Below are 14,837 nucleotides of genomic sequence, written 5' to 3'. Positions count from 1 at the left end.
AGTGGACGGAGGAGGGGAAAGTAAGTGCTGGAGCAGAGGTGGCAGGCACAGCTGGGTTCCAGGAGGACAGGGACGGGCCAGGCCAGGAAGCTCATGAGAAAGAAACGACACTTTGAGAGGAAACTGGAGAGGCAGGAGTTTAAAAATCCTTATCTCTGAAAGAGCAGAGATAAGAGGAAGAAGCCATGCACAACCTGGAGACCAAATCAGGCACACTTGCCCTGCTAACTCACACTCAATGCCTTCCACCAGCAGGTAACTCATGAGCGCCCCCTGGGACCCTCGCGAAGTGGTCCCAGAGGCCAAACTCTGAAGCTTCTAGTCTGGGAGGGAAGAGAAGCTCCTGATTCCACTTTTCACTAGGTATGTGGTGTAAATAGCCCCCAAAGAGGCACCTGCCCAATTTGGGACTTTCCAGGCAGAACGGATTGTGTATATTAACACAATTGTGTATATTAAGCTTGCAAAAGTTCTGTAATTCTTCTGACCACCAGAGGGGAGATGGACAGATGATGTCACTGAGAAAGACAGCATTTGCCTTTGGTTTGGGAAAATAAGTGGCGGAGGGAGAGGCCCGTGAAGGTTAATCCACAGCAAAGGGGGGAAGGCCCTAGGCAGCCATGTCCGGTCCAGTGAGCACCAGGAAAGGGAGGCACAGGGAGGCCCGGGGACCACACAGCCAGGGGATGGCAGGGCTGGGCTTTGTACTTAGGTCAGCACGAACTGCCAAGCCCTCATCCGTCTCTGTCTCCTCCCCCTGTCGGCTGCTCAAGAAAAATAAAACTGTGTCTCAAGTCTTGGGAGTGTAACTCATTTCCGTGAGACATTTTCCTTTCCTGTCCATTGAGGCTGGTATACAGGAGCCCAAAGAACCTCCCGGCACAAATTCTGTAGCAAACTGTCAGGCTGAATTCCGCAGAGTGTTCCGGCCCAACAGAAGGGGTTGCTTAATAGGGGCCTGAATTCACAGGCCAACCCCCCCCCCCACCAGGGTGAGAAGTTTCAGCTCCAGAGCAGGCGTGGCCGAAGAGTCTGGTCCGGAATTGGGTTCCTCTTCCTTCACAGCTTCCCCAGGGACCAGGCGGGCTGGGAAGGGGTCTCTGGGCCTACGTCGTAGCTCCAGTGCTTAGTTATGTCACCCTGAGCAAGTCCCCGAACCTTCACCAACTATTGGATGAGAAGCCGCACCCCCACCCCACGTTCCTCTCAAAGATGTTGTGGCAAAGAAGTTCTGATGGGGGTTCAGCTTTTAGCTCCAGCTCCCCACGTGGACGTCGACAGCCCTGGGCCAGACAAGAGCCCTCACGTTCCGCAGCTCAGTGATGAAGCGCCACCTGTGGCGGGAGATGTGCAGGTGCCATGAACAGCTGCCACCACGGCACCTGTGGGACCCGGTGTCACGATGAAGTGTGGTTCCAGGACGACTGTGGCCTGTGTCTGCCTCGCAGAACCGAGTTCCTCCCCCGCCCCCCGACTCTCCATGCGTAAGCGCACACGCGCACACACACACATGCACACGCAGCTGAGGTCACTCACCTGGGACGCCGGGCCCTGCCAGGAAAGAATGAAAGGGAAAACAAGCAGGCGGCAAGTGTCAGGCAGGTGGGAGCCCTGGGCCTGCCCCTACTTTGCTTCTCCCTAACACTCGGTCTTCCCTCCCCACAGAGGCCCTGGCTTCCCACAACCCTTTATCTCTTTGCATGCAGATACCAAGAGACCTTTGTCACAGGAAGGAAAATCAGTGGTGGGTGCAAACCAACTTTTCTGTCGGGAGAAACTGTGTGGTCACTGACCTTTGTGGCACCAGGGCCCCTCCTCCACCAGGAGGAAAAGGAAAGCACAGATGATTCAGGGCTGTTCTTGGCCTCTTTAATCTTTCTTTAAATGTATTTTGAGAGAGAGAGAGCGGGCATGCGCACGCGCGCGAGAAAGCAAGCATGTGGGGGAGGAGCTGAGAGAAGGAGAAAGAATCCCAAGCAGGCCCCGTGCTGTCAGCACAGAGCCCAGCACAGGGCTCAAACCCACCAACCATGAGATCATGACCTGAACCGAAATCAAGAGTCGCAACACTTGACCAACTGAGCCACCCAGGTGCCCCTTGGCTTCCTTAATCTTCTCTAATCCCTGGTATTGACCCTCACCTTGTCTCACCTCCCTCTGAACACCCTCCTGATGTGAATCACCTCTGGCTTTGTCACCTTGCTGCGTGCCCTGACCACACACGATGGTGCCCGTGTGACCAACCCCTGGCGTGCCCTCCACCCCCGCCTCTGCTTTTCTCCTAGAGGAGGGAGAAGCAGCAGACCCAAGTGGTCTGCAGGAGCCTGGGCTAACCTCAGACCTTCCAGAAATATGAGACTCAACCCGCCCTCACCGCTGATGAACACCTGCTGTTGGGTTTCTGACACATTCCTGGGTCATAGGGAGCTACGTGGCTTGTTCCTAGCTGTTTAGAAATGGGTATTTGACCACAGTGTAATATGTTCACACCAAAGCCATTCACACTCGACTTGTGCCTGTGGGGATAGCTGGCTTCGCACCTCATACCAGCTTCCAGGCATCATTTGGGCTTAGATTTTCAAAACAGGTGTTCTCCCTCTTGTTTTTAGTTCCCTTCAGCTGCAGATCAACTGCTTTTGTAAGAATCGTGGGGTGAATGCTGTCAGTGGTGTTTTTGTTATTTCCCTAACTGTCGGGGGTGGAAAGCAAACCTGCCTCTTGGAACCGTGAAGAAGTAAAAAACTTACGGCACCAAAACAGAAGTGTGGGGTGCCAGCTGCCAGGTGTAGGGACTCTGAGACGGTTATGTGCCTACTGCCTCGGTATTTGGGGCTTTTGGACTTGCCGTACCTTTGCAGACAGCACGCTGCATCTTTGCGTTGGTTGGTGTGAACCCGGTGGATTTAGAAAGTTGCTGGAAAGGGACACACAGGATCTGTCGGTCTGTTCTTTCTCTGCGTTTGCTGAACGTTGTGCCTTGAACATCTTTCTCTTAAAGTGGGGGATCTGAAGTCAGTGTAGTCAAGCATGCTGACTCCCCGTGTCGCGGAGGGGTCCAAGGAGGTTTATAAAAGCACAGATTCCAGTACCCTGCCCCACACAGTGAAAATCAGAATCTCTGGGGGTGGGGCCCCAGAGACTGCCCTGCAAACAGATCCCCCCCTTATGGGCCAGTGTCACGGATGCTGTTTCGGTACAGGAGAAAGACGGAGAACCGGAAGACAGGATTCTTACCCTGGGTTTGGAGCAGACTTGGAATGGTACCTACCCCAAGCCTATCGCTCACCCCCTCTAGGCCTCAATTTTCTTCATTTTAAAATGAAAATAGAGGCGCCTGGGTGGCTCAGTCGGTTAAACGTCTGACTTCGGCTCAGGTCATGATCTCACGGTCCGTGAGTTCGAGCCCCGCATTGGGCTCTGGGCTGATGGCTCAGAGCCTGGAGCCTGTTTCAGATTCTGTGTCTCCCTCTCTCTCTGACCCTCCCCTGTTCATGATCTCTGTCTCAAAAAATAAATGTTAAAAAAAAATTAAAATGAAAATAATTCTGGGGCGCCTGGGTGGCGCAGTCGGTTAAGCGTCCGACTTCAGCCAGGTCACGATCTCGCGGTCCGGGAGTTCGAGCCCCGCGTCGGGCTCTGGGCTGATGGCTCGGAGCCTGGAGCCTGTTTCCGATTCTGTGTCTCCCTCTCTCTCTGCCCCTCCCCCGTTCATGCTCTGTCTCTCTCTGTCCCAAAAATAAATAAACGTTGAAAAAAAAAATTAAAAAAAAAAATTAAAATAATTCTGCCAGTTTACTTGCTTCAGGATTCCTGAGGGGGGGGGGGTGGGAAGGGAGCCCTTGTACAGTGCTCTCCTGGGCCTCTGCAGAGGTCAGCGTCACTACATCCACTGGATGAGGAACGTTCTGATAGGTGAAGCAGTCTTCCGAGGTCCCAAGTCCCTGTAGGTGAAGAAGCCCGGCTTTGAATCCAGGTATGTCTGGTTCCAGACCTTTCCTTCCCATCAAGGTGCTCCTCTGAGATTTTAGAGATCAGGCGTATGCTTAGCGGTCGGCTGAGGCATGTGAACCAGCAGCATTTGCCTGGGAGCTCATTAGAAATGCAGGTTCTCAGGCCCCACCCCAGGCTGACTGCATCAGAATGTGCATTTTAGCAAGCTCTCCAGTGATTCCTGGGCACCTTAAGGTTGAGAAGCACTGTTGCGGAAGACTTGGGATTGGACAAGAGAGAGTAAGTCTGAAGATCACAGTATGGTAAACAAAAATGCTCACAGGGATGAGCAAGGAGGCCGCCTTTACTGGGAGGCTCCCGTGAGGAGTGAACAGGCGTGGACCATTTCAGCCTTTCTGTCTGAGCTTCTGTTACCAGGGAAGTATGCCTTATCTAAGAAAGTCTGGGCCTCCAGGAGAATGGGTTTTAAGATGTACACAAATTGTTTTTATAGGTGTGTGTGTATTTAATTTTCAAAGATAATAGGATTACTTCTATTTTAAAAAAGAAAGACGAAAAAATCAGGAAGAAAGCATTTAGCGAAGTGTCATCACTTTTCATGCATTTCAGAAGTGACTCCTTTATAGCAGATAGTACCACCAGGGAGGATGGTCAGTTGGGGGGGGGGAGGGCGGGGGAGGGTGTGCTCAGGGTCCTGAAGATCTTCTCTGTGCATGCTGGTCCTTAGGTGAAATCCTAAGACCCATCGAAGGAGGGTCCCCTGATACTCACACTGTAGCGGCTCCCCAGCACAAGATGCTCCCTGCAGAAGGCAATGCCCTGACCCAGGGCTCAGAAGCGAAACTGGCAAACCTGGGCTTTGAGGAATGTGGGAAAACCTCCATGCAGCCTCCGAAGCTGCTAGCTTTGGGGGAGTGTCAGTCCAGTACACAGAAATTCTCAACCTGGGCCAGATCTCACGTTTCAATTCCTGATTTGTATTCACTGTGTTGTTTACCCCTTACAAGTCACTTTTCTGAGACCAAGTCCATCTGTGAAACGCACAAATCCCCCGGAAGTGTCTGGGCACCATGTGTCATTGGCGTGCCGACCATTCATTTACACCCATGGCTCCAAAAAGAGCCAGTCGGGAAGATTATGCAGACTTGCTCCCTGCCTTCTAGGAAGTTGTATAGGGTAAGGCAGACAGGGTGACATACGTTAATGTCCCCCTAAGTCTGGGCTGCTTGACACCCTCAGCCCTGGTCTTTTTGTACTTGCTTCACTTCAAACTACCCAAAGTGGAGTGGGCCAAACCAACTTCTCTTGTTTCAGTCTTTCCCTCCTTGTTGTGTTGTTGTTTTGTGTTTCCTTAGTTTTTCAAAAGGCTGCAGGAATGGGGATGGTACTCCCATTCTGTTACTTCTAATTTCGTTAACAATTTTTTGAATCACGTGAGTAGAAGCTTTGAGGTTGAGAAATTACGCACTTTCAAGTTTTGATTCCAGAAAGTCATGTCAGCTCAGCTGTAAACACTTCTAGAAGCTGAATCTGAAAGAGGAACTGCCTGCCCAGGCTTCCCCTGGGGAGCTGGAGGCATCGCCCCCTTCACGGTGCCTGATTTCCAGAGATCAGGAAGTTTAAGGGTGTGCCGGGAGGCAGGGGGTAAAAAAGAAAGCAACTGCAGTTGGTTTAAAACCACACAGTGCAGAACAGTCCTGGCGTTCTCTCGTTCCTCCCTTCTGCCACTAACTGGTGCCTTCCATCACCGGGAGATGAACCGGGAAGGCTGGTTATTGACAGCTGGGCAATTTGCACAATAAAGTTTAACGGCTTACATCCCCTCGTACGACTCTGTCAATGTTTTCAACGGATCATCTTCTCAGGTGCTGGTTCTCACGCTCGTACTGACTCGCTCCTTCTTCTCTTTCCCTTCAAGCGTGCAAACGCAAAGAGCAAGAACCAAACAAAGACAGGAACAATTCCCAGAAGAAATCGCGCCTGGTGTTCACCGACCTCCAACGCCGAACGCTCTTCGCCATCTTCAAGGAGAACAAACGCCCGTCCAAAGAGATGCAGATCACCATTTCCCAGCAGCTGGGCCTGGAGCTGACGACCGTCAGTAACTTCTTCATGAACGCCCGGCGCCGCAGCCTGGAGAAGTGGCAGGATGATCTGAGCACAGGGGCCTCCTCGTCCACCTCCAGCACTTGTACCAAAGCGTGATGGAAGGACTCTCGGGCGGGCACAGGTCGCCTCCGGATGAGGACAACCGACACCAAAAGAGAACGCAAAGGAAAAAGACACCGGATTCTTAGCTGGGGCCCTTCACTGGTGATTTGAAAGCACAATTCTCTCGAAAAGAAACTATTCTAGCTGTAATCATAGGCCAGGTGTTCTTTTTTTGTTTTCTTTTGTAATGGCGATGGAGTCCAAGTGCAAGCTGAAAATTCATCTCTTTGAACCGGACATTGTCCTCCGAGCATGCTAAGCGTCCCAGAAACCCAAATGGGGACTTCCTGGAGCGAGTTAGTTTCAGTGTGGTGTCAGCCAAGCTCAGGATCACTTCCAGTGTCAACGATCTCGCTTTGGGGCCCGTTTCAGTCAGGGTTCCCCTGTGTCACAGTGGGAATTCAGCCTGTGGAAGGATTCTGAGATTGGGCTCCCAAGACGCTACTATGAGAGATTCTTCTGGCAACAAGAATGACCTCATTTGCTTTCTGAGTGCTTGGCCTCATCACACCACAGTACACCAAAGTTCACAGCCATAACATAGAAAAAAAAAAAAAGGCAAAAAAAACCCAAAACATCAGAATGATAATTACTGAGCACAACTTTTAAATATGGAAATTAAAAAAAAAAAATCCAAGGACCTGTTTTTCCAACTCAGGCATCGTTCCATTGAATGGTTTAGAGAGCTTTAAGTTGATCCAGTTTACAATTTTCTTTTCCTTACCTCCTGGAAATCTCACGTGGTCTTGGATCCATCAAAAAAAAAAAAAATCAGTTCTCTCGAGCTCAACGTATCAAGCACAACGTAGATAAACAGAGAAGTAAGGAAGGTTCTGGATTCACCACATCTGGATTTTCAAGACGCTGATTGTGAAGTCATGAGGGAACCGTTGGGAATATGGCTTCAAGCACATTTTGCAGTTTGCTACAAATTCTGTTTGTACATAATGCAGACACGCACACTCAGGAGGCCAATTTAACTGTTACGGTACATGGAGCAAATGCAGCATTTTAAAAGATCTAGATTTTTTTAGATCATTAATGTTCCTTCTCAGTTATCAGTCACCTGGTTCCTCCTATTGTGCATTGTAACCACCACGTAATTCATTCTCACTCTTTCAGACTTCAGTTATTTCCACATCCATCCCATTGGTAGGGACGTTTTTCAGTGTTTTCTAGCAAGAAAAAAAAAAAAAGAAGTAATTCAAACCACCGTACGTGTTACTCATGAGGGTCATCTAGTCCCAAACCTCTTCCATTGTCGAATCATCCTCGCAAAACAGCTGAGTAAATCTGGAGAAAACACAGCACACCAAAGAAGCAGAATACTGCAAACCAAAGACATTTATTACTTGCCATTTTCTAGCCTAAAAATACTGTGATTACTTTTAGAAATCAGAAAACCTCTGCGACTCCGAATGGCATTCAGCTCTTGCATCTGGCTCACCATCGGGCTGAGCGAAGCGGCTAGCCAAGCCACCCAGGGAGCGGCTTTGCCGAGCCAGCTCTGGTTCCCGGCTGTCACCTTCCCACAGCGAGGGGAAGAGCGCCCACAGAACTCTGGGAGATTGCGAAGGTCACGATGTGCATACTTACCAGTGAATGGCCCCAGGGGGGCACCATGGGGGTGTTCAAAGCAAGCCAAACGCTGCAATGATTCTTTACAGACACTTGAGACTGACTTTTTTATGAATTACTTAATCGAAACCAAAGAAACTTTTTCTGCACCTACTTCTGCAACAAACAAGACTGTTCCATTAAAATGAATAAATAAATAAATACGTAAATCAATGAAAATCACCACCACCAAGAAGGAAGCACGCCAGAAAAAAAACAAAAACAAAAACAAAAAAAAAGAGCGAGACACACTGTGTTTAAACAGACCTCTTGGGACATTTTTTGGAAGCAGATTGTAAAGAAAGGGTTGAGACAAGAACAGAGCTAAGGAAAAGCCTCAGCGGCTGCTGCTTCATTTGACAACTCACGCGGTAATCTTAAAGTTGAAGATTGTCTTTAATTTGTGCCTATGCAGTTTTTCAAAAGAACACGGAACAGAGCAACAGAAACCTCAACAGCTACAATACCAAAGATGAGGATTTCTCACATCTTTTGTTTCAATTCATTATCTCCTCTTGTCTGGCTAAAATACTAATAGCGTCATTGATCTGTGTAAAGGTAATCAATTTTGTTTCTGAGCAACAAAAGGAAAGGGTCATTGATTTGATTTGATTGTTTCCCTTTAATTTTGTTTTATGGCTTTTCTACCCCAACATGGAATCTCTCAAAAGCTTCCATGGACTCCAAGTTTAAGATGTTGGGATACTGAACTATTCTCTCTACTCCTCAGAGTATGGGGAATAATGTCACTTGAATGTTCTTTGCTTATCCCTTAGACTTGGCTCCTTCTATGTTCAGAGTCTCAGCATCAGGGGAGGGAAGGGGAGTGAGGGTCAGGGTTAGGGGTCTTGGTGACACATCCTCTCCTGAACCACAGAACCAAAGAGTTTATAGAGGAATCAACAGCCTCATGTTCATGTGATTGCTACATCATAATGGCTTCATTTGGGGGTGGGGGGAAACATGTAAAAATAATTGCCAGTTTCTACTTTTCTATTAGCTTTTTAAAAATCAGCTGTAAAGTTGCATTTCTAAAGAAAGATATATATATATAATATATGAATACATATATAGATTCAACTTGACATTTGGTGATAACCCAAAATTATTGCCGTCCAAATCCATGTCTTGTTTTGGTCAAGTGCTTCATTTATTAAGCATTCGGTTCAGAATTTTGCTCATCTCTCATGACATCCCAGAGTCCATCTTCCACTGTGGGTGATTTGGAGTATTCAGATTTCTGTGGAAATTCCCAGGAAGGGTTGAAAGTCCAATTCAAGCATTTCAACATTTAACCTGTTGATCAATGGATTCATGGTGCAAATGAGTTTTACTTGTACTTGGGGTCGTCTCTATTCTACGCCTCAACCACGATCAAGGTGGCGAGTGAGGTCTGTCCGTGAGACCCGGTGCGCAAGTGGGGCAGGGCCAGTGGGGCGCTCGTCTTCTGTAACTGCTGGGAAGGCTCAGTGGGCCATTCCCACTGGCTATGGAGATAAGGCCAGCCCAGAAATCTGTTCTCCAGGAGCTACTCTGTCCCGTCAGGGTGTTCCAGATCCCCTCAGTGAGCAGATTCACCAAAGGGAATTCTCACAGGGGAGGTCCAACTCCTGTTGCAATGGGTTGATCAGTTTCCTCAGGGTGGTAATTACCAATTTGTATTAACAAGCCTGTGTGCAACCACAGCGGGCGCTGGAGTGAGGCAGTGGTGCTGACTGGGGGCTTGTCTTGATCCCGGAGAGAAAATGCAAAGCAGGGTGCAGGGAGGATCCCAGAGTCCTGCCCCTGGGAGCCCCACCGTCCATTGTGCCACCTCCTTGCTCCCGCCATGTGAGTCTCCCTTTGCAGGGGCAGCCGCCACGGAGCCGTGAAGGAACGCGACCCTCCAAGGCTTTTGTACTTCCTCCTACCTCGGATGTTCCGGGACTTTCCCCTGTATCCTTTTGTCTCTTGCTCATACCCCATTTCCCCTTTGTCAAATGACCTAGGAAAGAGTGTATTTCAGCAGGGGAATGCTCCGTATGGGTTGAGAAAAATGAATTTCAACTTGGCTATTTCTAAATGAAATCCTTGTGACTTGCGGCCAACGTTCTGGAGACTGGATTGGGGACCAAGCCTGCTCGGTTTGGTTAGTGATCCTTTGGCAGGCTAACCTCACTGGGTTCTGGCATCCTCTGAAGAGGTCAAGACCAAAAGAGGCTGCCTCTGAGGCCTGAGATTTCCATACTGGTAAAATCTGGTGTAGCCACATACACCCCCTCAGTGTTCCTGGTGACCTGAGGAAGATGTCATCATGTAAAAAAGGCAAGAACTTCCCTCCAAGGACTTCTGTTAAGTATCCCCTACTGGATAATGTCATACCGGAGAGAAGCGCTTGCCTTTAGAAACGAGTTACATACATATATAAATACATGAGCATATTCATATATTTATGTATCAAAATTTTAAGCCCGACAGAATTTCAACTTGTAAAAGTTCTGAAAGAAAAAAAAAAAAAACCCTGCTAATTGAAAGGTAATGGAATTTGACTCAGTGGGTTTCCTCAAGCATTTTAAAATTTACTTTAAGTGAATGATCTCAGAGAACATAACCATTTGGGCTTGGACTTCTACTTTAGCGTCTGTTTCTTCAGGCCAAGAAAAATTCCAAGCATGCCTCAGCCATTAGCAACAAAGGGGACAGTATGAAGGGACAGTTCTGAACCAAAATTCACATTCTTGAAACAACAGAAGCCTAAAGGCTATTGAGTGGAAAACTACTTTTCTTTATTCCTGTAGGGAAATTGGCTCACTCTTTTGTTTTTAACGTGATTTTGGTACTGGGGATATAAGTCTTTCATTTCAGGGAATTGTTTAACAGAGCCAGCTCATTTCCTTCTTAAAGGAAAACAGCAACAACAATAAAAGCTCAACCCTGATATTTAAAGACTTTTCCAAAATGTAAAATGGTAGGTTGTACCCCTTGAAGGTAGAGGAGAGAAAAAGAAATGAAGGACCCAGCATGACTCTGTCTCCGGATACATCAGAGCATCACCTCTGCGTTTTTTTCCCACAGGCTCTTGGCAATTGTGGGCTTAGGGAATTTAAGCAATTTTTCATTCTAGCTGAAAGGAAATCAAAACTAGGAAGGTAAACCTGACTCTCACACACACACACGCACATATATATATATTCATATTCATTTTTGTAATTCCAACAGTGTATTTCAAAGCCAAATATAATCAATCACTTAATCTTACCTATGCCGGGCACCTACCTTTTAATGCCAATCCATTAAAGCTGAACAAATATTTAAAAAAAATCACTACCACCCGGTACAGGCGGGGACACTTTCCCACTTTCGAAAATGCTGGCAGAATTACTGAAGTGTCTGATTACCATTACCAAAGTGTCATAAGAATATACCTTGGTGGTGAACTCTGATTTTCAGGAGGTTGTACAGTAGGAATTTTTAAAAATATAAAAAGAACAGCCTGAGTCCCAATATTGTTGAAGAATAATGGACTATATTAAAAAGCAGAGAAAAAGAGATGATCATGTGGTTAAGGTTGACCCGAAGGCCCCAACATGAATACTGTGAAAATAACAGTCATGATTCTTAACAGATCAGAGATGGTTTTTTGTTGTTGTTGCTGCTGATGCTGTGTGATTCAGACCTGTTAGCCTAACCGGGGGGAGTGAGTACGCAATGATAGATGGAGGTGGTGTGCCTAGAACTTTCTAATATTCACGTGCAAGACTGGTACCTTCATAATTTTGTACACTTAGCTAAGACCAAGTCACCTGTAAAAACAACAGGAGATTCTAGCTTTCAAGTAAGGCCACAAAATCCTTCCTAAAGGAAGTCCCATAAATTAATGACATTGGCTTTAAATAAGGACGTCCCAAAGCTTATTTTCCGTCCATGATTTATTTCCTTCCGGGGGGGGGGGGGCAGGGAGGGGTGGTTGTTTTAGAAAGCCTCAGAATGTGTTATAAAATACAAAAATAATTATTAAAATAATATAAGGCCTTACATATGGGTAGACACAAAGCCTGTAATTGAGGCCGATGGGCTATCGCATGAATCCCACCGGGACCAGAAAGGCTCATGGTTCTCAGATACCAAAATGACTCTGACAGTCTGAGGCAAGTTAAAGCTACAACCCCAGCATTCCTTATAGGGTTTTGAATTTGGTTGACTGGAATTAACCAGCTAAGACCTTTGTAGCAGAGAAAATGTGTATAGGAAAAAACACATTGCTACAGGGGTGTTCATTCCATGGAAGCCTTCCATTTCACAGACACTTCACAGAACATAAACCTTGGTAGATCAGTTTGCGTAAAGCTTATACAGCCCGTCAGCGTGGATGTATACGGATTTAGGGATGTCTCTCGACATCCCTATGTATCCCCGTAGCAGCACATATTACCTGTGGGTGTCCACACTGTGCAGACATGTGTGCACAGACATCTCCATACATAGCTACTGTCATCTGTTACAATAAATGAATTTAAGTGATCATTTAACATCTACGTGAGCCTTCTATGATGTACCTTGCTGTATTTATTATAACGTTGAAAAAAACTGAAGTGCAGGAAAGAAAAGTATCCCAGCATCCTCGTGGTGTACACTCGGAATTACTTTCATTTGGGCACATCCAAGATAAACTCAACTTTCAAGAAACCTTGGATATTGTTTAATCATCTGAGGAAGAATGACACATATGCTTGATGACTTCGGTTGAATAGCTTTATTCTGGATCTCTCATAACTACGGCTAAATCCAAAGACCTGGAAAAAGACAAGAAAGAAAAAAAAAGAAAAAAAAAAACAAAAAGAAAGAAAAAAAATAGCAAAACAAAGTGCAAACTAATAGGAGAAAAATGAGCTCTGGTTTCCAGGGTTGAGACAATGTGCTGTGGTGTTGTGGGGGCTGCACCAGCTACAGGGGGAAAGCGGGGATTTTTTCTTTGTGCTTGTCACATCTCAGTGGTCTTTATGAACATGAGAAAGCTTGAGAGGTTATGATTTCCTGCTTTATTTTCATTTAGACTTTCGAAAGAGGCTATACATTTTGTCCATCAAGAGAATGAAGACAGTTAAAAGAAACTTTTTCTCCCCCTTGTCTCTTTGGGTTATGACCCAACAAGCTATGTACCATTCATGTAATTAATTTATTTAAATTAGTTTCTAGCACACAAACGTGTAGGATTTGGGTAATTATTTAATCGTCTTACTTTGATTTTACTCCTTGTACTTATTTATCAAACTATAGACCAACGGTGCATCAGAGATGCAAGCTTTCATTTAGAATTCTCTTGAAAGGTAGTTTGCTTTATAAAGCAGTGAAATTCTGTTACAGACAGGGAAGAAATACAGGTTACCAAAAAAAAAAAAAAAAAGGAAAGAAAAAAAAATCAAGGTATTTTTCCTTCTTGAATTAACTCTGGAAATAGTTTAAATAGTGATTATTAAATTATTTAATTTAAGTTTGCAGCCCCACCTGGTAGCAGGCAAACTTCACCTTTTAATTATTGGGGCCCTCAGAGCCTTCCTATCGTAACTTATTTATTTAACTTATTCAGCATCTACAAAAGGTGCGCCGTATAGTTTATATTTTTTATTTAAAACAATAGAGAGCACTGCAGCTTGTTTGCTGTCAGAACAACAGAGCAAAGTGTGTGGACAAGCAGATGACTATTCAACCCGAACCTGTACATTCAGACCCTGCTTCACCAGCCTGGATTTCAGGGCGGCTTCACAGAAACTGGAAAAAATAAATTGAAAAGGTCGTAACAGCAAAAAGAGAGAAAACCCTTACACTAGCTGCTTCCAAGAATGAACTCTGTGTGTGTGTGTGTGTGTGTAAAACAACAAAACAAAAAAGGGAAAAAAAAAAGCAGAAAAAAAAGGAAAAAAAAAAGGAAAAACTTTCTATTTCTAGTGAGAACCAAAGAAGGCTACCTCACTGACTTTTTCCATTTGTAATTTTAATCGTGTTGAAGACACCAAAGATACCAAAGATTTCTTTCTCTGTGCGGTCTGCATTTTGCTTGTGCTCTTTTATAATTTTAACTATTCTCTCTGACATATGGTATTTACAGCGGCTCAGATACCCCAAAGAAATAATTATCTATGTGACGGTGGCTGCTAATTTGGAAAGGGATATTTTCTGTGTTTCTCTCATTTGTTCGCTGTCCCCTGCACATGTTCAGATGCTGCTGTAATTGGATTCCTTAAATCCCAGTTTCAAATTGGTGAAGAAGGCTGGATGGAAGTGGCCTTCAGTGCTAGCCACGACCTCTGTCCCCGCTTTGGAGCTGTCACAGTAAAGATTTCTAATTCCTGAACCATAGAAATTCTAATCATTGAGGGGAAGAGCTGGAAGGGACCTTAGAAATCACGTGGTCCAACCCCCAGGGGCCTGGAGGAGTGAAATATTTACCCAAGTCCAACAGCTGTCTGGAGGCAAAGCCCAGACGGGCCTCCCGCCCTCCTGTTCCAGAGCTGCACCCCCGGCTCAGTGCCACCTCTGCATGAGACGGGCCACATGGCAGCAGAGAGGAAGGTGGCAATCCCGTAGCCATGAGCGGAGCCTGGGGCTTGTCACTTAATGTTTTCACGCTGTGGAAGAAACCACAGGTATTACAGCGTTTGTCCTGTTAAAATCTCAACGTGACGTCACCTATGATCAGTCGCTTGTAAAGGTGGTCGGTCTTGCGATATTAAAGCTCACAGAGGGGTTTTCACCCTGGCAGTGTGCATTGATCCGGGTGACCACCGTTGAACCTCTGCGTTACAAAATGTTGCATATATAAGCATTGAATTCAGCGAGAAGAGAAAGTTCATTCTTGGTCTGCTGAGTTTAATGATTATGGATATTTTTAGGTCATATTTATCAGGAAAGGGAATTTGAGCAGTACACGTGTGACACGGAAGGGGTTTGGCTTTTGGCCTCTTCCTCTTGATTTGTAGGTGTGTATACTTTGTTTCTAGGCCAGCTCTGTATTTCTGAGAAGTTTAAGCCTCACATCCTTGGATCCTTAAGGATTATTCATTGCAAATGAAAGACGACCC

General features: G+C 46.1%; 1 protein-coding gene across 1 annotated transcript in view; it reads left to right on the top strand.

The window, feature by feature from the left end:
• The window catches only part of ONECUT2 (one cut homeobox 2), a 44,541-nt gene extending 38,385 nt beyond the window's left edge, over positions 1 to 6,156 (top strand). Inside the window, exon 2 of the mRNA XM_047086156.1 lies at positions 5,870 to 6,156. Coding sequence (XP_046942112.1) covers positions 5,870 to 6,156 — 287 coding nt within the window. The remainder of the gene's footprint in view (positions 1 to 5,869) is intronic.
• Positions 6,157 to 14,837: the final 8,681 nt, after the last annotated feature.

Source organism: Lynx rufus, unplaced genomic scaffold (genome assembly GCF_022079265.1).
Source record: "Lynx rufus isolate CCGP_SWC_20201006 ecotype Redwood Valley unplaced genomic scaffold, mLynRuf1.p SCAF_20, whole genome shotgun sequence".
Classification (NCBI taxonomy): domain Eukaryota; kingdom Metazoa; phylum Chordata; class Mammalia; order Carnivora; family Felidae; genus Lynx; species Lynx rufus.
Note: the sequence above shows the minus strand (reverse complement) of the source record. Positions and strands in the feature narration are given on the sequence as shown.